This window comes from Ochotona curzoniae, unplaced genomic scaffold, assembly GCF_017591425.1.
Source record: "Ochotona curzoniae isolate NIBS_2020 unplaced genomic scaffold, NIBS_Ocur_1.0 patch392, whole genome shotgun sequence".
In the NCBI taxonomy this organism is placed as follows: Eukaryota; Metazoa; Chordata; class Mammalia; order Lagomorpha; family Ochotonidae; genus Ochotona; species Ochotona curzoniae.
In genome coordinates, this window is record NW_024466964.1 from 316,810 (window position 1) to 340,120 (window position 23,311).

The 23,311-nt window shown below is 54.1% G+C and overlaps 1 protein-coding gene across 1 annotated transcript; it reads left to right on the forward strand.

Annotated features, from left to right (window-relative positions):
* Positions 1-7,361: 7,361 nt before the first annotated feature.
* LOC121167571 (serine/threonine-protein kinase PINK1, mitochondrial-like) lies at positions 7,362-22,489 on the forward strand. Its single transcript, XM_040997048.1, has 8 exons — positions 7,362-7,748; positions 14,071-14,355; positions 15,833-15,933; positions 18,443-18,625; positions 19,054-19,217; positions 19,410-19,537; positions 19,849-20,085; positions 21,794-22,489. The coding sequence occupies exons 1-8, from the start codon at positions 7,362-7,364 to the stop codon at positions 22,064-22,066; spliced, it is 1,758 nt and encodes a 585-aa protein (XP_040852982.1). The 3' UTR covers positions 22,067-22,489.
* Positions 22,490-23,311: the final 822 nt, after the last annotated feature.

The window sequence follows — 23,311 nt, forward strand, 5'->3', positions numbered from 1 at the left end:
GCCTTTTCTTTCAAATAAGTAAAATATTTTTTTAAAAGAGTTTGCACTTAGCAATTGACCTGTCTGCAAACTGTGTGACTTTGCCACGTGAGACTCAGTTTCCTCATCTGCGAGATGGGTGATGGTACCCTCTGCTTGGGATTATTGGGAGGATGGGTTGCCATCCAGCAATACTGATATCCCTGTGTTCAATTCTCCTCCGCAGGGAGCTCTCTAAAAATGTGGGCCGCTGACCTTCATTAAGGATGACAAGTGGTGGCCTTCTAAGGGAAAATTCGATTTCAGTCAATTTAACTCATTCCTTGAATAATTACCTGTGTGCCAGATCTTTCTATGGCTGTGAATGGGACAGAGTCCCTGTCCTCAGGAGGTTGGCTCCTCTGCAGGACAATGAGACCCACCTGCAGTTCCAGACAGATCCACCAAGAGAGCCAGGGACCCAGAGAAGCAGGAGTGGGAGTGGGACCAGCCCCAGGACTAGGAGTGGGAAGCAAGAGCTGTGGGAAGGCATGAAGCCCGGGGCTCCTGCCCTTCTGGACCAGGAAGGTTCTTGACCAAGGACCCCAAGGACGTTTGCTGTCCGTGTGCTGCATTGGCCGGAGGTCTTGCGAGCAGCCATGCTGCCTGGCTGGCTCTGTGTGTGTTTAGGAACCTGCAGCCCAGCTGGGAGCAGCCCCTCCCCTCCTGCACTACCATCCCCACCAGATACAGGGGAAATTGGAAGCCTTTGTCCCACCCACCGGACCCCATACCTCAACTCTCCCCACCCTATTTGGTGCTTCTCATAGGCCTGAATTCTTGTCAACTATGTAAACAACATCAAAAATAAAATACAATTTAAAATAACAAAGGAACGGGCAGCTCACCTCCACCTTTCCAAGGTGCTAAGCAGAGCCATGGCTGCAGCTGACCGATTGTGAGATGGGCACAGTTACACCAACAGACACTGGGAGTACTTGGAGGAGTGCCAGAAAAGACTGCTCACTGATAAATAATGGGCACGACTGGTGCTTAAGACCCTACTTGGGGCGCAGGTGTTGTATAGTGCAGAAAGCTGCTGCCTGCGTTGCCGGCATCTCATGTTTGCCAGCTCGTGTCCCAGCTTCTCCTTTCAGATCCAGCTCTGCTAACATACCTGGGAAAAGCAGTAGAGGAGGCCCCAAGGGTCGGAGACCCTGAACCCACATGTGAGAGCCAGGTGAAGCTCCTGGCTCCTAGTTTTGACCTTAATGCTGTGGCCATTTGGGGAGTGAACCAGCCACAGGGGAAGCTCTCTCTTTATTTCTATAAATCACTTTAAAATACATATTCTTTAAAAAAAAATTCTGAGAGAATTAAGATGGCAGAATAGGGTAAGGAGAAATATTAGCCAGTTTAAGGCAGAGAGGGCACATTCCAGGAAATACGAGAGGACAGAACAACAGCAGAGGGGTACCTGGAGACTGACAGACACAGGAAAGCAGCGAAAACAACGGTGTGGTGTTGCAGTGACTGATACCCCAGCAGCATTCAGCGAACGGAGATCTGAACTCCACTGGCAGCTGGAACTCCACCAGCAACCAGGTGGGAAGGGACTTGGAGCTCAGGAGGTGAACCCAGACAAGAACTGCCTGTCCTGCTGGTCTGTTTGATTTGGTCAGGAGCAGGCAGAGCAGCAGGTCCCAGCTCCCTGCTATGTGTTCCCTGGATGGTTCGAGTGTTTGGGTCCCTTCCACCCACCTGGGGGACCTGCGTGGCGTTTCTAGTTCCTGACTTCTTCCAGGCCAGCACACATCTGGGATGCGTATCAAGGAGCTTTCCCTGGGCCCCTCTATCTGTCTTTCAAATAAATTTGATTAGATTTGGGGAAAAAAGGAAGAAGAATGTGTGATGTAACTGCCTATGGAGTCCCACAACCCCTGTATCTGATTATGCAAGCACAGAAACAGGGGTGCAAGGAACATGCAGTATGTTAACCCAGTTTATGAAGGGCATAGTAAAGGGGAAATGAAAATGAAAATAAAAATGAAAATTCGATAACTGAACAGGAAAAAAAAAAAGGAAAAATGTTTACATCAATTATTTATTGCTGGGTAGCAAGTTGCTGGAGTCCATGCAGTGGATGTGGGGGACCACAAGGTGTGAGTATTGTTCCATTGCAGGCAGGGCTGCAAGGAACTTCCTGCTGCACAGCAGGGCCCAGCAGATGTCTCTATAGCTGCCTGACTGCAGCTCCACCTCTCTTTGCGTGGACACTGGACCACCCTGCGGAAGAATTCTAATCCATTCAGGCATTGGTGTTGTATTACCAATGTGAGCCTGGAAGTTTATGTCAATAATAACATCTTGCATAGGGCCTTTTGTTATTCATACTTTCTCGGCCATCCCCATTGACCTTATGTTAATCAAATGATCTATGTTTAGGGTTTCATTCTTTCCTTGATCTTTAGATTCTCCTTTTCTTTGTGATACATTTTTTTGCCTTAACTGATTCAAGATTGAGTTGTAGAATAAGAATTGTAGTAGGAACTTCTATTGAGTTTTTAGGTGAAACAAATGGCAGAATTATTCTTGGATACACCCACTTGACCATGACATCAAAAGTCTGTGCCAGAGCTCATGAGGGTTTCTGTATAAAGGGGACAGCTTTCTTGCATTTGTCCATTATGATCATGAAATTGTAGTGGTCCATTTCTTTCCTCTTTACACCTAATCCATGCACCCTTCTCGAGTTCTGAACTCAGGTGGGGCTGGACTCCGGCAGCAAATGACCTGGGCACTTGGCAGCTTAGCCAGGCAAATGCTGACCTCACAGATCCTGCAGGGCTCAGGGTTCTGGGCCTGCTGGGTCATCAGGGTCAAGGTCTCCATGAGGTTGTAACGAAGGCGTCCACAGGAGCTGCTGTGTCATCTGAACACTCGACTGGCAGGGGCCAGCTCCTCCTTCAAAGCTCACCCCCAGGTTTGTTGGCAGCATCCCAGTCATCTGGGCTGTGCTGTTTGGCTCTGTACCTCAGGTTGGGAGGGAGGTCCCTCCAGGGGACAGCGGGCAGTGTGGCAGCTGGCTTCACGTGGGACAAGCCAGCAGAGCACAAGGCAATGAGTAAGGCAGAAATCAGCATCTTTTTGTCAACTAACCATGACCAGGACTTTCCATTGCTGATGCCAAGGTCTGTCACTAAGAAGCAAGCCATTTAAGTATGGTTCCCACAGCTGAAAAGGGGCCTCCACAAGGGCACCAATTCCAGGAGGCAGGCATCAAGGACAATCCAATTTTTAAAAGGTAAAACTTGAAAATGCTTGTGGCTGAGGACAAGAACAGAAGACAACAGTACAACAAGGGATGCTGGAGGGTCAGAAGTGGCAAGTGCACTCGGTCCTGTTGAGGCGTTTGACCTTATTCCAAAGGGCACCATTAGTTTCAGATGTGGTGGGCATTGCACCTTCAATAGCTCAGCCTGCTGGAAAAGAATAAACATGAAGAAACTTGTTAGAAAAGGCAAAATCAGCTGAAAACAGGCAAAACTTGTGTCCTTGTCCTGGGCTGGTGAGAATTCCAAGAGAAGTGCCTGCTTTTTATTATGAATTTGTCTGCTACATATAGTGTCTGTTTAATTTTTAAATGTATTTCCTTAAACAAATTTTATTTTTGGTGTTGTTTACATAGTCGAGAGGAATGCATACCCATATGGACCACTGATTAGGGTGAGGAGGGCTGAGGCATGGGGGAAAGTGGATGAGACAATTACTTTCAAAAAAATGTTTTTCTTCCTGTATCTGGGGGTAGGGGTAGAGGAGAGAGGACCACTCCCAGCAGCCTAACCACATCAACACCTGGGGAGGGAGGTCGGCCTCTTAATGTCATCCTAGGGTCCTTGGTGCCAAGCATGTTCCGAGGAACCTGCTCAAGTGGTTTCAATGGTTCTGAGATGTTGTTGATGCCCCTGCTTCAAGGTTGAAGAAATCTTCCCAAGGTCCGTTAGCTGACATAGTCCACCCTAGAGTTTCCACTCACCCAGATCCTTCCTGTCAAAGCTTGGTCGGGAGAGTTGTCCGATTTGTTCTTTCATCCAAGGTACTCAATGTCCTCTGCAGGCCTCAAGGAACTGTCATGTCCCCCACGTGCATCTGAACGTGCCATCCACTACACAGGCTTCAGCAACTGATGAGGCTCAGTTCATGTCAGTGTCTTTTAAACCAGATCCTCATACTACTTTCAATTAAAAGAATCGCTAATTTAAAAAATGCGGGAGGGGGGCACATTTGCAACAGTGGTTAAGACACCCAGCTTCAAATCCTAGCTTTGCCCCAGATTTTTATTTCTGCTAACACACACCTTGAAAGGCAGCAGGTGCTGGTTCAAGGACTTAAGTTTCTGCCACCCACTTGGAAGACCTGGAATAAGTTCCCAGATTCTGGTTTTGGACTGGCTCAACCCTGGCTGTTGTAGGCATTTGTGGAGTGAACTGTCAGATGGGAGATCTATCTTCCTCCTGTGCGTTTAACGGAATAGTTCTTTATAAATAAAAGATGCCATAGACTGTGCCATAGCACCCACTGGCACACTCAGGACCTAGGGCCTACTAGGGGAACCGGGGGAACTCCCTTGTTAGGCTGTAGCTTCCTTCTGCTGGTGAGTGTGAGAGCCTAAGCAGGCCAGGCCAGGCAGGGCTGCAGCACACATCAGCATGTGTGTAAGCCGGATCTGGGGGCAGCATGTCCACATCACATGCTGGTGAGAGCCAGGTCAAGTTGGGTTACAGCATCCACTAGTTCACATGAGAGCCAGGGCTAGGGGGTGGGTCAGGGCTGGGGTAAGCTGCAGCACCTGCCAGCAAATGCCAAGATCGGGAACAAGCCATGCCAAACTGGGCCACAGCATCCATTGGCATATGCAAGACCTGTGGCTGGGAGCAGGCCTGGTAGAGAAACTTCAAGGATTTTCCTGCTAGGATCTTCTCCACTGGTAAGCATGAGAGTTGGGCCCAAGGAAGGGCCAAGCTGGGCTAGACTGCCATACCTGCTGGCATTTGTAAGAACCAAATTAAGTGCAGGCCCAACTGGGTGGGTACCCCCTCAACTATGTAAGCAATATTAAAAATAAAAATAAGGGCCTGGCGCAATGGCACAGTGGTTAAGGTCCTCGCCTTGCACGCCCGGGATCCCATATGGGCACCAGTTCTAATCCCGGCAGCCCCACTTCCCATCCAGCTCCCTGCCTGTGGCCCGGGAAAGCAGTCGAGGACGGCCCAAAGCCTTGGGACCCTGCACCCGCATGGGAGACCCAGAAGAGGCTCCTGGCTTCAGATCGGCATAGCATCGGCCGTTGCGCTCACTTGGGGAGTGAATCATCGGACGGAAGATCTTCCTCTCTGTCTCTCCTCTCTGTATATCCGCCTTTCCAATCAAAAAATAATAAAAATAAATCTTTAAAAAAAAATGTTTGAAAAACAAATAACTGCAGTTTGGGGGGGGCTCATATAGCAGGGTTTTAGTGTGGCAACAGCTTTGCTCAGTCGACAGTTTCAGCAAAAGCGCCTTCCACCTTTGCCAGCAATGTGGAGGCAGCATTTTTGAGATGGATGTGGACCAAAGATGCTGCCCTGGGGGAGATGGCTGACCCGGTGCCAGAGGACATGGTGCAGAGCCAGCAGCCCTCCCTGGCACGAGATGGCTGACACGGTGCCAGAGGACATGGTGCAGAGCCAGCAGCCCTCCCTGGCACACCTCTCGCCCTTTTCACATCAGCATCAGCAGATCCCCGCCCTTGTCTGTTAGGGGAAGGTTAAATCGAACCCCCTGGGGGACGCCATGCATGTCACTGAGACTCTAAAGTCCGTGTCCACTCAGAGGTCAGGCCCTGAGGAAGACCCCGGGACGTAGACCAAGATACCGCCACACCTCTCTAAGACTCCCAGCCCTGATCAAAGCCTGCCCAGGAATGATGTTTCAGAACTCCTATACAGAACTGAAATCTGCAATATAAACAGACAGCAGAAAACCACAGACAACATCCTCAATTTCACCTTCTTGGGATCCCACTAAGAGGACAGGAGGGGGTTAGTCATTCAGCTGAGCAGTTAAAAAGCCTGCATCCCAGGATTCCATGCCGGCCTCCAGCTGCAGACTCCACTTTCCTGATGGTGTACACCCTGGGAGGTAGCAGGTGATGACCATCCAGGGTGATGAGGACTGAGCTCCTGGCTGCCAGCTTCCACCAAGGCCCAACCCTGGCCAGCCCAGGCAGCTCCCGTCAAACAAGCAAATACATGCCCAGAGATCCCCTGGCTTGTCCACACAGACATCTACTAAGGAATACAGCTCCAGGCTGGGCTGGGCTTTTCCACAACTGCAAAAGCCAAGGGGGCCGGCCTGCAATGAGTGCTAATTAACGTAGGTCAGAGAGTCCTTTTCTAGCAGGTGAATTTCCCATCACAGGTGAAGTGGATTTCTTTGCAGTTTAGGAGAACAAATCTGAAGGCTTGGGTCCAGAGCAGTGTCCTAGTGGCTAAAGTCCTTGCCTTGCATTTACCAGGACCCCATATGACACCGGTTCATGTCCTGGCTGCTTTACTTCCCATCCAGCTCCCTGCCTGTGGCCTAGGAAAGCAGTCGAGGACGGCCCAAAGCTTTGGGATCCTGCACCCGTGTAGGAGACTTGGAAGAAGCTCCTGACTTTTTGTTTCGGATCAGCACAGCTCTAACCGTTGCATTCACTTGAGGAGTGAATCAGTAGACGGAAGCCGTTCCTCTCTGTCTCTCCTCCTCTCTGTATATCTGACTTGCCCGTAAACATTTTTCAAAAATCGAAGAAATAAGAAAGCATTCGTTTGTCAGCCCGCCTTAACTGCTGGTTCAGTGACAGGACGGTGAAAGCCAACCAAGCCGCTGACCCTCGGGAAGCTACGGCCTTTCTGTGGGATTTCCCAAGGGTTCTCAGAAAGGCAGCGACTGTGCTGGGAGCCCAGGCCTTTGCAGAGGACAGTCAGGGTCACATGAGCCTCAGCTGTGGTACTTAGCCGCCTGTGACCTCGAATGCTGCCTTGTTTCCTTATCCACACAAGTGATCCTAAAGGTGGAAAGGGTCTGGCACATCACCTGATAATAAATATTCTCTTTTCAATTCCTAGATTTTGCCAAGATGCCATCTCTCCCGCTGCGTCCACAGTGCAAAATGTCAACACGCAGCAGGAGGCGCAGGCGCGCGCAACGAGTCCTCGCGCGCGCGCGCGCACGTCCGTGGTCACGGGCGCAGTCCCGCGTCCCGGCGCCCGAGCCCGCGCCTGCGTAGAGGCGCCGCCCGAAGTTTGTTGTTTGTTTGTGGGGTGACCCCGTGTCCCCGAGCGCTGGTGGCGGCGGCGGGACGGGGCCGGGGTGCCGCCATGGCGGTGCGGCAGGCGCTGGGCCGGGGCCTGCAGCTGGGCCGCGCGCTGCTCCTGCGCTTCGCGGCCAAGCCTGGCCCGGCCTACTGCTGGGGGCGGCCCGGCCCGGTGACCGCCTGGGGTCGCCTGGAGCGCCCGGGCCGGGCCGCGGCACCCGGCCTGCAGCCGCGCAGGGTCGGGTGGAGGCTTCCCGACCGCTACCGCTTCTTCCGCCAGTCGGTGGCGGGACTGGCGGCGCGGCTGCAGAGGCAGTTCATGATGCGGGCCCGGGGCGGCGCGGGTCCTGGAGGCCGGGCCGTCTTTCTGGCCTTCGGGCTGGGCCTGGGCCTCATTGAGGAGAAACAGGCGGAGAGCCGGCGAGCGGCCACGGCCTGTCAGGAGATCCAGGTGAGCGGAGCTGTGGGCCCCGTGGACCTCGGGTGGGCCTCGGGCCGGGCGGGGGCGGGCTGGGGGTGTGGCCGGGGCAGGACGAGGAGCGGGGACAGGTTGGAGTGGCACTAGAAATGGGGCGGTCCCGGGGACAGACCCCTGAGCCGGGGATGGAGGCGTGGCGGTGAGTGAGATACCAGGTGGATGAGGGCACGGTGGAGGAGTCGGAGACGGGACTGGCACCTTCCACTTCCTTACTCGCACTGCGAGTTTTGGAAGATTGGCGCTTCCCAGTTGTGGTTCCAGTTGTGTGCGTTTTCTAAACTCCGAAGACAAGTACATCATTACATTCTTATCTCTGGAGGTAGATTCCATCCCCGTGCTGTGGAAAATACTCAGGCCAAGTGACTTGCGCAAAGTGACACAGCTGACGAATGCCCCACCCCAAGGTCCCGCTCCAAAGCCTGTTCCCTTGGCCAAGGATCCAGGCCTTCTTGGGACTGGCCACTTAGTGGCTGAGAATGGTGAGGGCAAGCACCAGAGGTGCATGTCAGTTAACCTGGCCGCTGAAGCCCACCAGAGGACCCCCGGGACTTGCAGATGAGTGAAGGAAAGTCCTGGTCCTGCTCAGCCGGAGCCTGCGCTGATCAGGGCTCCCTGGCACGCACAGCTAACGGGCTGTGTGCATCCAGGGAGGAGCTGATCCTAAGGCTTCTGCTCGCTGGAGGTGGCAGGTGTCCATCTGCCAAGGAAGCAGGCCTGGGCTGGAAGGAGCTGATGCTGCAGTCCACTCTGGGCTGGCCGAATCCCTCTTTCTTGTGGGGCTTGGAACCAAGCGCTGTGTTAGTGTTGGAGAGGTGTAGCGGTACCAGACGGCGTGACTGACCCCAGGGCACAGCCGCCAGAGGACCGGCCAGTAGCTCTCATGTCTCCTGCTTTCCAACCCAGTTCCTGTCCCTCAGTGCCACAGCTTGTCGTCTTTGTGTCCTCAGTAGTTTGGGGTGACAGGTGACATCCTGTCCCCAGCTCCTGTCTTTGCCTTCTGCCACAAGCTGGCAGAAGCCACTGGTGAGAAATCTTGCTTGAACTGAAAGAGGCTTTGTGTTCCGAGGGAATGGCCCTCCTAGGCTGACATTCACACACTCTGCTGGGCTTTCCAGTGCTTACCTAGGTGCCAGTTAATTCATATTACAAAATACAGGTGTTTGCTTTCTTTTGAACAGGAGCCTCAGATGGGGCGGGCATCATTTGCAATGTCCACATCCAGTTTGGAGTGTCAGTTTGAGTTCCAGCTTCCACATTTTGGATCCAGCTTCCTATCCAGGCCTGCTGGGAGGTAGCATAGGATGGCTCAGGTTACTGGGCCCCTGTCCTGGGTAGAATTTCAGTCTCTTGGCTTCTGCTTAGCCCATCTCCACTGGGTGTGGGCATTCAGGGAGCAGCCAGTGGATGGAGGAAGAGAGCTCTCTGTCATTTTGCCCATCGGGTGGGAAAAATGCATTTTAGAATTTTTAAAAAGATTGAGTTACCTGGAATGTGAACTTGCACAGCAGTGAAGGTGGTACTTGGCATGCCCTCATCCTGGAGTTTGAGCCCTGGCTGCCCCCCCTTTTTTTTATTGATTGCATTGCATTATGTGACACAGTGTTATGGGCACTAGGATTCCCCCCAACCCTCCCCTAACCCTCTCCCCATGGTGGATTTCTCCACCTTGCTGTGTTACCACAGTTCAAATTCAGTTGAGGTTCTTTCATTGGAAGTATTTACCAAGCATAAAGTCCAGTGTCTTATTATCCTAGTGGGTTCAACGATTTCTTGGTGAGACCATCTCTGGTCTGAAGGTAAAGCCAGCAAAGTATCATCCCAATCAATTAAAGGCCCCGACATAACATCAACAGCCATTTACAACCTTATGGCATTAATTGACATGGTATTGATTAATAGTATGTTGATAGGAAAATGCGGTTGCTTAACTACATCCTGTGACTTCTTCATAGACATTTCAATTTTGGTTTATATTCAACCTGATTCCATACAGTTATCAGTTTAGGTACAGTACATTTTTTTTAGGATGGGTGTGCAGAGAAATCCCCCATACCCCAGTGAGGCATAACTAATCTTTGTGTCCCATCTAGTGAGGCATGTTTGGGTCCACGCTGGCCGTTTCCTGTCTGATTCTAAGCTTTCCATGTTGTTGTCTGTCCATTCTAGATTTTTTGTCTGTTTGTATATTTGTTTGTTTGTTTTTAAATATTTATTTCATTTTTATTGGAAAGTCAGATATACAGAGAGGAGGAGAGACAGAGAGGAAGATCTTCATCCAATGATTCACTCCCCAAGTGAGCGCAACGGCCAATGCTATGCTGATCCGAAGCCAGGAGCCAGGAACTTCTTCCAGGTATTCCGCGTAGGTGCAGGGTCCCCAAGGCTTTGGGCCATCCTTGACTGCTTTCCCAGGCCACAAGCAGGGAGCTGGATGGGAAGTGGAGCTGCTGGGATTAGAATCGGTGCCCATATGGGATCCCGGCGCGTTCAAGGTGAGGACTTAGCTGCTAGGCCATGCCACCGGGCCCTGTTTGTTTGTTTTGAGGGGTTACTGGAACAATCCTAATGGTCACCGCGAAAGAGGGTAGGCACCCAGGCTAGGACCAGAGAGAGCTCGCCTCCCTAGTCCTGAAGGAAGTTTATTATTCTTCTGTTTCTGCAGATCGCTCAGGGCTCCTGGCCGTCGTTCCGATGGCGCTGGTTTCTGCACTGCAGAGTTTGGACTTCTTCCATCCCCTGTGGAGGCTCCAGATGGGGGTGGGTGACCTCAGAGTTCTCGGCCTCCAAAGGCACTCCTATTCCCTGTGGTTGGGATGTAGTCCTTGGTGTCCGTGTTGATGGTCCTTGGTGAGGATCTGGGAGTCTTCAGGGTTGGGATGTGAGCCTCCTCCTGACCCCCTGCTCCATACGCATGACCTCCTGTTAAGAGGCTTTCAGGGTCGCTCCCAATTCCCCCTTATGCCTGTGTAGCTTTACTATTGTCTAGTGCCAACTCGAGTCTGTTGTCTATGGGTTATCAGATTTGATCCTGATAGGCTATATTTCACGTCTTCCTCTCACTTTTTAGGGAGATGGAAGATTTCTCTGCATTCCCTCCCCATTATGGAGTAACATAGGGTATTAAGAGTGTTTTAGGTTTTACAGTTCTTTGATGTAGATCATAAGCATTCTGACTCACATCGATTGTTGTATTATAGGTTACAATGCATTGTCTTATTGCATTGGATACATGTTGTCAGAGGTTGCAATAATGTTACAATGTATTGGTATTATTTTCCAGATTAACAACTTTTCATCTCAGATTAAGGCAAACATGTGGTATTTAACCTTTTGGGATTGGTTCATTTCTCTTAGCATAATGGATTCCAGTTGGGCCCATTTGGCCACAAAGAACTGCATTTCATTTTTTTTTTTTGATAGCTGAGTAGTATTCCATGGAGTATATGAACCATAGCTTTCTTATCCAGTCCTCTGTTGATGGGCATTTCGGTTGCTTCCAGGTTTTTGCAATTATTGATTGTGCTGCTATAAACATAGGGGTGCATGTTGGTTTCTCATAAAACAGGTGTTTTGGATATATTCCTAGGAGTGCTATTGCTGGGTCGTATGGTATGCTGATTTTCAATTGATTTAGTATCCTCCATACTGATTTCCATAGAGGCTGTACAAGTTTGCAGTCCCACCAACAGTGGAGTAGGGTTCCCTTTTCCCCACATCCTCGCCAGCAAGTGTTAGTGGTGTTTTTTTGTGTGTGTGCCATCCTTTCTGGCTGCCCCATTTTTGATTCATTTCCCAGCACCCTATGAGGGTGCCATGTAGCATGCTTATGTCTTTATTACCGGAGCGGCAACTGGAGTCACCCAGCTCATGGGTGGTGGAGCCATTATCTGCACCTTGCCTGGCTCGGGGTGGGGGAGGTGAGTCTACTTTTTAACCATCTCCTGTCCAGTGAGGAGGCCTGTAGATCACACTTTCCTTGCCCAGACCTTGCCAGTTAGAAAGACCATGAGAGTGGAAGAGACACAACAGCCAAGGGCGGCCCAGCAGCAACGGGAGCTGCAGCACACAGCCCCGTTCTGCGAGCAGGGCCGCAGAGGAGCCTGCGAGGAACATCTCACCTGCACAAGGCTGACAGAGCTTAAGAATGGCTCCTTCTAATACGCTGGGGAAAGCAGCAGAGGGTGGCCCATGCGCTTGGGCTGTGTACCCAAGAGAGACCTAGAAGGAGCCCTTTAAAATTGCTTTTGTTTCCAAATTGCCATTATAGTACTGTGATTCCATGTGGTGTCCAACTGGGGTAGAACAGCGGCTGCTGCCTTTAAGTGGCAATGAGTGACAAACAACCCAGACGGACAGGAGGCAGAGGGCCCAAGTGCAGATTCTGTTGGGGAGAGTTGACAGCGAGTCAGCGTGTGCAGGGGTACGGGAGGCACACGCGAAGGCAGGGTGCATCACATTGCTCACACGGCCAGAACTACTGATGTCACGTGGCTGCACCCCAGCTGCTGCTGAGAGCACGTGATGGCGGCCAGGCCGGCAGTTTATCTTCCAGGCAGCACGGATTGACCGTGCAAGCCAGCAGCTGCAGTCTCGGAGGTTCACCTGGAGGAGGTTCCTACCGAGACACACACAGTCAGCCAATGTGGAAAGCTGGTGGCTCCTCAAAAAATCCAAAACAGACTTACCAGGGAACCCCACACTGCACTGCTGTTATTTTTATTGGAAAGGCAGATTTACAGAGGAGAGACAACGATCTTCCATTTGCTGGTTCACTCCCCCAAATGGCTGCCACAGCCATTGCTGAGCTGATTTGAAGCCAGGAGCTTCCTCTGCGTCTCCCACGCAGGTACAGGGTCCCAAGGCTTTGGGCCGTCCTCTACTATGTTCCCAGGCCACAAGCAGGGAGCAGGATGGGAGGCAGAGCAGCCGGGACAGGAACTGGCACCCATAACCCATATGGGATGCTGGTTCTTGCAGACAGAGGATTAGCCAGTTGAGCCATTGTGCCAGCCTCCCACAACCGCACTTCGGTGTAGCAGAAAGAGTTGGAAGCTGGACCAGGAACACATGCTCGGACATCCTTGTTCACAGCAGCATTATTGATACAACCAAAAGGCAGAGGCAATCCAAGTGTCCAGATAAATGGACAGATAGAATGTGGTCCATGCCTTGTGGTCCAAGGCAGTGTATCAGGCCGGTGTTGAAGCACAGTGGGTTAAGTTGCCAGTTGTAATGTTGAAATCCCATGTGGGTACTTAGTCGGTCCTGGCTGCTCCTCTACTGATGCAGCTGTTTGCTGATGGCGGGGGGAAAGTGGCGGAGGCTGGCCCCAGTGCCTAGACCCCTCCACTCACATGGGAGACCCGGAAGAAGTTCCTAGCTGCTGTCTAGCTCAGCCCTGGTCGTTGCAGTCATTTGAGAAGTGAACCAGCAGATGGAAGACCTTTCTCTGTCTCTCCCTTTCTTTGTAACTACCTTTCAAATAAAACAAATCTCTCTCTTTTTTTAAGAGATTTATTTATTTTTTATTGGAAAGGCAGATATACAGAGAGGAGGAGAGACAAGAGGAAGAGCTTCCATCCACTGGTTTATTCCCCAAGTGACCGCAATGACCAGTGCTGTGCTGATCCGAAGCCAGGAGCCAGGAGCTCTTCCAGGTCTCCCATGCAGGTGCAGGGTCTCATGGCTTTGGGCCATCCTCGACTGCTTTCCCAGGCCACAGGCAGGGAAGTGGATGGGAAGTGGGGCCGCTGGGTTTAGAAGCAGAACCTATATGGGATCCTGGCGCGTTCAAGGCAAGGACTTTAACTACTATGCTATCGCACCAGGCCCTAAGTGAAATAAATCTTTTAAAAGCAAAGGAAAAATTAGAGCCTGGGTGAGCCAAGAAATGGCAGCACTGCTACCTGCCGCTGTGAGAGCCAGCAGGTGTGCTGTCCCTCCCAGCGCCGCACTGTGTGGCAGCCATCTCACTGCCTGTCCCTGTCAGTGCCCTGTCCTCCTGTCTCCCTTCTGAACACAGTGGCCCACGAGACGCCCAAGAAGCAGGAACAGGCAGGCAGGATGGAGTGAGCTCCCCGTGGTTTCTACTGAGCACTCGTTCCTGGCAGCCTGGACCACGGGAGGCGGAGGGAGGCAGAGCACTGTGTGCCCCGAGGGACTCACTAGTCCTGACCTTGCCCTTGATCCACAGCTTGCTATGATGGTCTGTGTCTGACACTGCCTCCTCCCCCTCCTCCTTCCCTTCCCTGGGGCCTCCCTGACTGCTGTCACATGGTGCACTCTTTCCTCGCAGGCCATTTTCACCCAGAAAAGTAAGCTGGGAGCTGACCCCCTGGATGGCAGGCGCTGGCAGGGCTTCCGGCTGGAGGAGTACCTGATCGGGCAGTCCATTGGCAAGGGCTGCAGTGCCGCTGTGTACGAAGCCACCGTGGCTGCGTTGCGTGTGAACCTGGAGGAGGCAGAAGGCACCAGGCTTCCCGGGAGAGGCACAGAGCTCACTACGGCAGGAACGACCGAGATGTCCGGCCCAGGGGCCCCCCACTTTCCCTTGGCCATCAAGATGATGTGGAACATCTCGGTAAGCACCATTGCCCCAAGTGCTGAGCCGAGAGGGCCCCGGGGAGGGCATCCAGGAGGTTGTTAGCAAACCACACAGACCTCACGGGACCAGTGCCTGTGGAGCACGCCTTCCTTGCCTGCTGGCTGTGACACGGCCACGATCACCTGGGGATCGGCAGCTCAGCCTTGAAACTGCTCCTAGGAGATGCCAGTGTGGGGGTCTGGGGCCACCCTGAGCAGCGAGCATGAGTCCCTTGCAGCCCAACACTCCTGCCATCCCCTCCCTCCTGTGCCCATCCTGCTAGAGAGGAGGTAGGCTCCTCCTCTTTTCCTGCCCCTCACACCCCCACCTCTCGCTGGAGGGCAGCTCTCAGAAGGACCAGTGCTTTGGGAAGTGGCAGAGTACTCCCCAGCCTTAAGGCCACAGATGATTGCACACCTAGCTGGGTTAATAGCTGAGAAGTTGCCAACCCCTTTACCTGTGGCAGAGCCACCAGGCGGGGACATCACCCTGGTTGGGGTGGGGCTTCAGTCCCGGCTGCTGGCCGACTGGTGGTCCCCGTGGGCCTCCTCGGTCCTGAGAGCTGTTGATAAAGAAATGAAGGAGACCACCTGCTCCTGCTCCCTTTGGGTTTTGTTGCTTTGGGGAATCAACAAAGGCTGTTCTGTAGCTCAGCACCCTCAGCCAGAGGGGAGCTGGGGGAGCCTAGCAAAGGGGTCCCAGTACCCGTCTGGCAGTGACCGCAGGCGTCCGGCAGGAGGAGTGACCCTAGCCCAGCCCATCTGTTACAGAAGGTTTCAAGTTGGGACACAGGGTTGTGGCACAGTGGTTTAGCTGCTACCTACAAGACCAGCATCCCATCTGAGTGCCAGTGTCAGTTCCAGTCGCGGCTGCTTCACCTCGGATCAGCCTTCCACTAATGTGCCTAGGAAAGCAGCAGCAGGTGGAGACCTGGGTGGGGTTCCATATCCTTGGCTTTGGCCTGGTCCAGCCCTGGCCATCATGGGGAATGAACCAGCAGATGTAGCTCTTCTTTCTGTCTCCCCCTTCTCTATAACTCTCTGCGTCTCAGTTTTTTACAAAAGTTTTAAAACTAGTGGTGGTTGTACGTATTTGCAGGCCACAGTGTGGCATTTCAGAGGGGCTGTTGAGATCAGCCCATCAGCACATACTGACAGGCCCAGGCAGGGAGCATGGCCCCTTCTCCAACATGGCTTCCCACTGGCAGGCTGGGAGCAGCTTCCTGGCGCTTGCTCTTGTAACAGATACAGGTTACTATACGGCAGAGTCTCCACTAGGTGGCGTGGCGATAGGAACTTAGTCCTGCAGCTTCACATCCTACCCTCCCCTGTCTGGTCACCTAAGGGCTGGAAGTGTGGGCAGCGTCCCTGGGGCTTCCAGCAGTAGCCAAGCTGGCCTTCCCACCTCCTATAGGTCACCTGAGCTTGAAAGTGTCTCTTCTGCGACACCCTGGTCCTCTCTGCTTGTGTTGTAGGCGGGCTCTTCCAGCGAGGCCATCTTCAGGACTATGAGCCAGGAGCTCGTTCCAGCCAGCCGTGTGGCCCTGGCCGGGGAGTACGGAGCCGTTGTTCATAGGTAAGTGTCCCGGCCCACCAGGCTGACTGTTGTCGGAGAGCAGAATCGTCGCCTGTGTCCGCAGCACACCCAGCACCATGCCTGGTGGGACATGCAGCGCATGGATGTTGACTGAATAATGTGGATCTTCAGGAGGGGGAGAGTTTAGCTTGGGAGCAGCTACAGATCTTCTGGCCCCAGCTGGTGAAGCAAATGGCAAATTCACATCGAAGAGGCCACCCCAAAACGCCGGTTCCGAGAATAGGGGAAATTGCCGAGTTCCAGGAGTCTTCCTTAGTGGTGTGCAGATGCGGCGCCACCTAGCAGCGACAGCCGTGCCATCTCCAGGGGCTGCTGCCTTCCCTGGTGGCGCAGGGGATGGTGACTGCTGTGTTCTTCAAGAGTCCTCCATGTGGGCAGTGCCCAGCAAGCACAGAACAGAGCATGGTGTGGGCAGTGCTGGGATGTGTCTGCTCAGATGCCCTGGGCAGCCCGGGAGAGGCCTGTGTGCCCACTGCAGGGGCCCGGGCCACTCAGAGGTGCCGCCCAGTTGCTTTTGGAGGACCAGCAGCATTTCCGGAGGTCTAGACAGAGCTGTTCTCGGTGGAGGAGGGAGGGAGCGGATGGTGGCCCGAGGACAGTGGCCTGTGGGACAGGCCAAAACAGCTCTGTGTCTCCGGCTGGTGCCAGGATGCCTGCTCTCACTCAGTGGCTTGCTGGGCACTGACGGGCGGACTGCCTCAGCGTCCTGTCAGATGGAGTAAGTCAGGAACTGAAGGGAATAAGCACGGAAAGCCCCACCATGGCGTGGAAGGTTCCAGGCACTGGGTCCCAGCTGATACACCCCTCCCCCGCCCCCTCTGAGCAGAATAGTGGATGCTGGGAAGTCAGCTGCTCTGAGGCTGAATCGGACTTCATGTGCTATCGGGCACCCCAGCCCTACCCCCTAGGCTCCCTTTGCATTTTCTTTTAAAGATTAATTAACCTAAGATTTATTTATTTTTATTGGAAAGACAGATTTACAAAGAAAAAGATCTTCCATCTGCTGGTTCACTCCCCAGATGGTTGCAACAGCCAGAGCTGAGCTGACAGCCAGGAGTTGCCTCCAGTTCGCCCACATGGGTGCAGGGGCCCAAAAACTTGGGCCATCCTCTGCTGTTTTTCCCAGTCCATAAACAGGGACCTGGATCAGAAGTAGAATAGACTAGAACCAGTGCCCTGTGGGAAGCCAGCATTGGCAGGTAGAGGATTAGCCTGTTGAGCCACTGCACCCAGTTTGCTTATTTTTTGAAAATCAGAGTTACAGAGTTACAGGCCATCTGCTGCTGCTTTCCTGAGCCTTGGGCAGGGAGCTGAATCAGATGTGGAGCAATCAGAACAGGAACTGGTGCCCATGCTGTTGGCCAGTGCCACAGGTGGCAGCCTTAGCCGCCGTAACACCAGCCTCTCAGCGTCTAGTCTGACATGCGGACTCTTGATTGGCAGCTGTGCTGCTGTGCCGAGGGGCTCTGCTTGGCTTACATACACCCGACCACTTGTTCCATGTCTGCGGAGTGACGGACAGCTGTGCAGGTGGCACTGGCTAACTGCTGGTGCCACCTTCACTTCTCCTTTCCTGCTGCACCCTGCTGTGCTGCCTCCACACTGCGCTGCCCAGCTCCTGACCCTGCAGCTCTGGGCCACCAGCCCCAGGGCCACACGCCCCGGGCAGGGCAGGTGTCCAGCTGGTCTCGGCTCTGCTCCATTCTCCCCTTTGTACCATTAGCATCCTTGTTTCTTTTCCTGGTGGCTCTTCTGTCTGCCGACGTTGGTTTACTCCCCTCTGCCTTCCTGTGCCCTGGTAAAGGCTGTGGTTTCCTTTCCACTTGGCTCTGTCACGGCCTGGCCGGGCTCTTGGTTCACGCACCCTTCGCTAGGTCTCTGCTGTTATTGTAGGCTCATTGCCCTTGGGGCTAGCAGGCAGGGCCACACTAGCCAGCATGTGGGCAGGGCTTCCTGGGGCAGGTGTGGCAGGGCGGGCAGGTGATGTCCCTGCTCCTGATGTGTCTATTCCCATCATTCTTCACAAAAAGGCGATGCTGAGACCTGAGCTGCCCTTGACCATCGCACAGCCCTGTCCCGCACAGCCATGGCCCTGCGCTGGGAGGACCCCTTCCCGGGAGATCCCTGTGAATAGGTTGTGACTCCACAGCCAGCTCCTTGTCTGTACCTCCTAGGCCCAGTGTGACTCACCACTTTGCGGCTGACCTTGAGCCCTGAGAAGATGAGGCACTTGGCCCGAGACTGCCTAGGGGCGAGCCTGGGTTTCACTGCCAGGCCGACAGACTCTGACTGTGCTTCCCTATTCCCTGTGTTCTGACCAGGGGATAGAGAGACAGGTAGGACAGGGCTGTGTGACGGTCAAGGGCAGTTATCACCTGTGCTCCCACCATCATGGTACACAAGAAATCTACCGAAATATTCAGCAGACAGCTGTCGGCCAGTACTCATTGTGACTTAGCCCCATACATTTGTTCCATTTGACTGACAGAAAGACCAAGGGGAGCCCCAAGCAGCTGGCCCCTCATCCCAACATCATCCGCGTTTTCCGCGCCTTCACCTCGTCTGTGCCGCTGCTGCCAGGGGCCCTGGTGGACTACCCCGATGTGCTGCCCCCTCGCCTCCACCCTCAGGGCCTGGGCCATGGCCACACGCTGTTCCTCGTGATGAAAAAGTGAGTGGTGGGCACAGCAGGCCCTGGGCTTGCTTGGCCTCCCCGCACTCGGGAGTGCCCTCAACCCAGGCCTCCCCCGGACCTGACCGGCTGTGCTAAGGGTCTGTGCTGCCCCGAGGGTGGGTTCCCTTCAGGATGCTGATTGTGAAAGAAACCCCTCTTCTTCTGGAACCTTGTTCTCACCCAGTGCCCCGCCCAGTGATGAGCGCCTCTGATCCGGGGCTGGCCTCTGCTTTTACCTAAAGGCAGCTGCCCTGCCTCACCTCCATCTGCCCAGTGTGGCTGTGGGGTGTGTTAGCGTGTCACGTGGGGTGAGGGACAGAAAGGATTGCACGGGGAAATGAGATCAGAAGTTTCGTAGTGGGGAGAGGAAGGCATGGTCCAACAGTGACAGTGTGGGAACCAGAGGTTCTGTGCCCTCCCGCCAGCTACCCCTGCACCCTGCGTCAGTACCTGCGCGAGAATACCCCCAGCCCCCGCCTGGCCATGGTGATGACCCTGCAGTTGCTGGAGGGCGTGGCTCACCTGGTGCAGCAGGGCATCGCGCACAGAGACCTGAAGTCGGACAACATTCTTGTGGAGCTGGACGCAGGTGGGTGCCCTCTGTGTCCTCAGGGTTCCCTGGCTACGCTAGAAGCCACGGGCATCCCCCATACTTGTCACTGGGCCTCGTGAGGCCCTCTTATTCATGTCTTGCTGGTGGCTTTGTAGGGCCCTAGGAGGGCCTCTCGGGGGGCCGTAGGGCAAGACGCTGAGCCACTGGCCTCGGCCTGTTTCTCCGCAGATGGCTGTCCCTGGCTGGTGATCACCGACTTTGGCTGCTGCCTGGCTGATGAACGCATTGGCCTGCGACTGCCTTTCCCCAGCTGGTACGTGGATCGGGGCGGCAACGGCTGCCTGATGGCCCCGGAGGTGAGTCCTGCTGTCGCTCTGTGCTGCGTTTCTACCACATGGCAGGGCAAGACATGGTCCCTCGGTGTGTTTCCTGCACTTCGTGTCTTCTGACCTGTGATGTATGATGTGGCACAAGTGTATTCCCTGTGCTGTAACATGAGCCCCATAAAGCTCCCAGGAGACATGAGCTTGGTCCCCAAGCCAGTGCTCCCCAAGTCCTGGGCTCCTCGGAGCAGAGGTCAGATCAGCCCGCAGGCTGAGGGACACCCAGGAGCAGAGCAGGTAGGCCTGCCCGCAGCCTGACGTCTCCACGTCTACTTTCTGACCAGGTGTCCATGGCCCATCCGGGCCCCAGGACAGTGATTGACTACAGCAAGGCCGACGCCTGGGCCGTGGGAGCGATTGCCTATGAAATCTTCGGGCTTGCCAATCCCTTTTACGGCCAGGGCAGGGCCCGCCTCGAGAGCCGCAGTTACCTGGAGACGCAGCTGCCTGCTCTCCCTCGGTCAGTGCCTCCGGATGCCAGACAGCTCTTGAGGTCCCTGCTCCAGCGAGAGCCCCGCAAGGTGAGGGGGCCCTGGCTGGGTGGAAGCCCCGGCGTATTCCCAAGTGAAGGACAGGTTGGGACCAGCACCCTGGGGACACTCAGAGGCTCCATAGGCCACAGGCAAAGGCCAGCTGCACAGAACACGAAGTAGATTTTGGCATAAGTAGTAGTGGGGGAACAAGTCACCAAACATCAGAATTCTAGAATTTGTTTTTAGAATTTTTTTTTTATTGATTACATTGCATTATGTGACACAGTTTTATAGGCACTGGGATTCTTCCCTCCCCACCCCATAACCCGCCCTCCACCCCCCCATGGTGGATTCTTCTTGCAAGAATTCTAGAATTCTAACAGTCCAACCTTTCTTGGCTTTTTTAGTTGCTGAAAAGCTGCTCAGGGCGGGGTGGAGGTGGGGCAGGTTGGGCCACCACATCGCATATGACAGAGCTTGGCTTCGGCCCAGGATCCTACACATTTGTTAAGAATTTTTTTTTTTTTTTTTAAGATTTACTTATTTATTGGAAAGGCAGATACACAGAGAGGAGAGACAGAGAGGAAGATCTCCCATCTGATGATTCACTCCCCAAGTGAGCGCAACGGCCGATGCTATGCTGATCCGAAGCCAGGAGCCAGGAACAACTTCTGGGTCTCCCACACGGGTGCAGGGTCCCAAGGCTTTGGGCCGTCCTCGACTGCTTTCCCGGGCCACAAGCAGGGAGCTGGATGGGAAGTGGAGCTGCTGGGATTAGAACTGGCGCCCATATGGGATCCCGGGCGTGTTCAAGGAGAGGACTTTAACCACTAGGCCACGCCGCCGGGCCCGTGGAGTCTTTTTTTCTTTTTGAAATATTTATTTTTATTGGAAAGGCAGATATACAGAGAAGAAGAGAGACAGAGAGGAAGATCTTCCATCCAATGATTCACTCCCCAAGTGACTACAACAGCTGGAGCTTCTTCCCGGTTTTCCACATGGGTGCAGGATCCCAAGGCTTTAGGCTGTCCTCAACTGCTTTCCCAGGCCACAAGCAGGGAGCTGGATGGGAAGTGGGGTAGCCAGGACATGAGCCAGCGCCCATATGGGATCCTGGTGAAGATTTAGCTGCTGAGCCATTGTACCAGGCTCCCTTCAGAATTACTTTTAAAAAGATTTGGAGGGCCTGGCATGGTAGCCTAGTGGCTGGAGTCCTCACCTTGTATGCACCAGGATCCCATATTGGCGCCGGCTTGTGTCTTGGCAGCCCTACTTCCCATCGTGCTTCCTGCTTGTGGCCTGGGAAAGTGATTGAAGGTAGCCTGGAGCCTTGAGACCCTGCACCCACGTGGAAGTCTGGAGGAGGCTGCCGACTCCTAGCTCCTGGCTTCACATTGGCTTGGCTCTGGCCATTTTGGCCACTTGGTGAGTGAATCATTGGACAAAGATCTTTTCTCTTTGTCTCTTTACCTCTCGGTGTCTGACTTTCCAATAAAAATAAATCTTAAAAAAAAAAATCAGGGGACCAGCAAAGCGACGCAGCAGGTTAAGCCTTTGCCCATGACACTAGCATCCTATAGGAGATAGAGTCCCAGCTGCTCCACCTCTAACCCAGATCACTGCCACATGCCTGGGACAGCAGGAGAAGGTGGCCCAACTACTTGCTACCCACGTGGGAGGCCTGAATCAAGTGCCGGGCTCCTGGCTGGCCTAGATGTTCGGAGCCTCAGCTTCCCTTCTCCCACTTCCCTTGTAGAGGCCATCTGCCCGAGTTGCTGCAAATGTGCTGCATTTAAGCCTCTGGGGGGAGCATCTTCTAGCCCTGAAGAACCTGGAGCTGGACAAGATGGTGGGCTGGCTCCTCCAGCAGTCAGCCGTCGCCCTGCTGACCAACAGGCTTGCAGAGAGGAGCTGCGTGGAGACAAAGATGAAGATGCTGTTTCTGGCCAACCTGGAGTGTGACGCGCTGTGCCAGGCAGCCCTGCTGCTGCGTGCATGGCGGGCAGCCCCGGGGCAGCTCTGCACATAACTGGGAACGACTAAAGCAGTGGGCAGCACCTGTGTGTGATGGTCTGTGCATGCTGAGGGTGGGCCGTGTGAGCAGGCAGGAGACAGAGACAGGAGTCGGAGACAGGATGGCTGGGGGCTGGGCAGCCGAAAGGGAGGCCCAGGGCTAGGGGCAGGGCAGGGCAGGGGTTAAGTTCATGTGATTGGAAAGGTAAGCCATGCAGGCCTGTTCTGGTACCATGACGACACTGCTCTCCATCAGCTGTGTTCACCGTGAAAGCGAGTTCACCGTGATGTTGCAGCTACTGCATCCTTGTAGCACTGAAGCAGCCCGAACAGATGAACAGCTAGGCCTGTGTTCTGACAAAGCTTTGTGAGCACAGAGATCTGGCTTTATGTGTCACTGTCCATCTTTTTAAGCGTCTGAAAAAGTAAATAATCTTGAGCTCGCGGGTCATATACAGTCAGCCCAAAGGCCACAGTAAAACACACGGCCTGAATGGCAGCTCGGCACCAGGTCCCTGTCAGCGGTAATGCTGCTGATCTGAGTATCCCCGGACTAAACCCAAAGGGACGTGCCGCTGCACCAGGCAGCGACCCGGGTGAGGCCACCAACCCAGGCCCCACCTGAAACGCGCTGTCACTAGGCCTGCAGACCCTGCCGGCCAAGCTGCCAGGTGTGGCAGGGCTGAGGGCTTAGCCTGCATGCCCTGCCAGGAGGGATCCTGGCTGACACTGGCCCAGGGGAGCAGGCATTGGGCCGTGGCGCCATCGTCACAGGCCACCGGGGCAGAGGGGAGCGCTTGCACAAGTCTCTATTCAGGTGTCAGCTGGAGAAGCGCCACAGGAGGCCTGCGGGGTCTGCAGGGCGGGGGACTGCGCGCAGCCATGCTTCTCTACGGCCCGGGAGAGTCCAAGAGCACCTCACCACAGAACTGATCCAGCCAGCGAGTGAGCACCTGAAAGCTACTGCTGTGGTATTATCAACATGCTGATTGCCCTTCTGATTAACATTTCCTGCAGGAATTGTGAAAAATTAAATGCAAATTACAACCACAGAATGTCAATGTGCCTGGAACTGAACACTGGCTTTCATCCTTAGACCTGAAATACGAGAAGGTTTGGAGGGGAAGGTTTCAGTTTATGTGCTTCTCAGGACTCAGGTTAACACCTGAGCCAGGTGGACGTGAAGGTCAAGCTCAACCATGCCAGCGGCCGTCATCCGGCCTGTGCCTGGCATCTCCTGAGCGGTGAGGGCAGTCCCTCT

Coding starts and splice junctions, on each gene's coding strand:
- LOC121167571 (XM_040997048.1), top strand. CDS start 7,362: ATGGCGGTGCGGCAGGCGCTGGGCCGGGGCCTGCAGCTGGGCCGCGCG. Junction 15,934..18,442: donor TACGGAGCCGTTGTTCATAG/GTAAGTGTCCCG, acceptor TTTGACTGACAG/AAAGACCAAGGGGAGCCCCA. Junction 20,086..21,793: donor TCCAGCGAGAGCCCCGCAAG/GTGAGGGGGCCC, acceptor CTTCCCTTGTAG/AGGCCATCTGCCCGAGTTGC.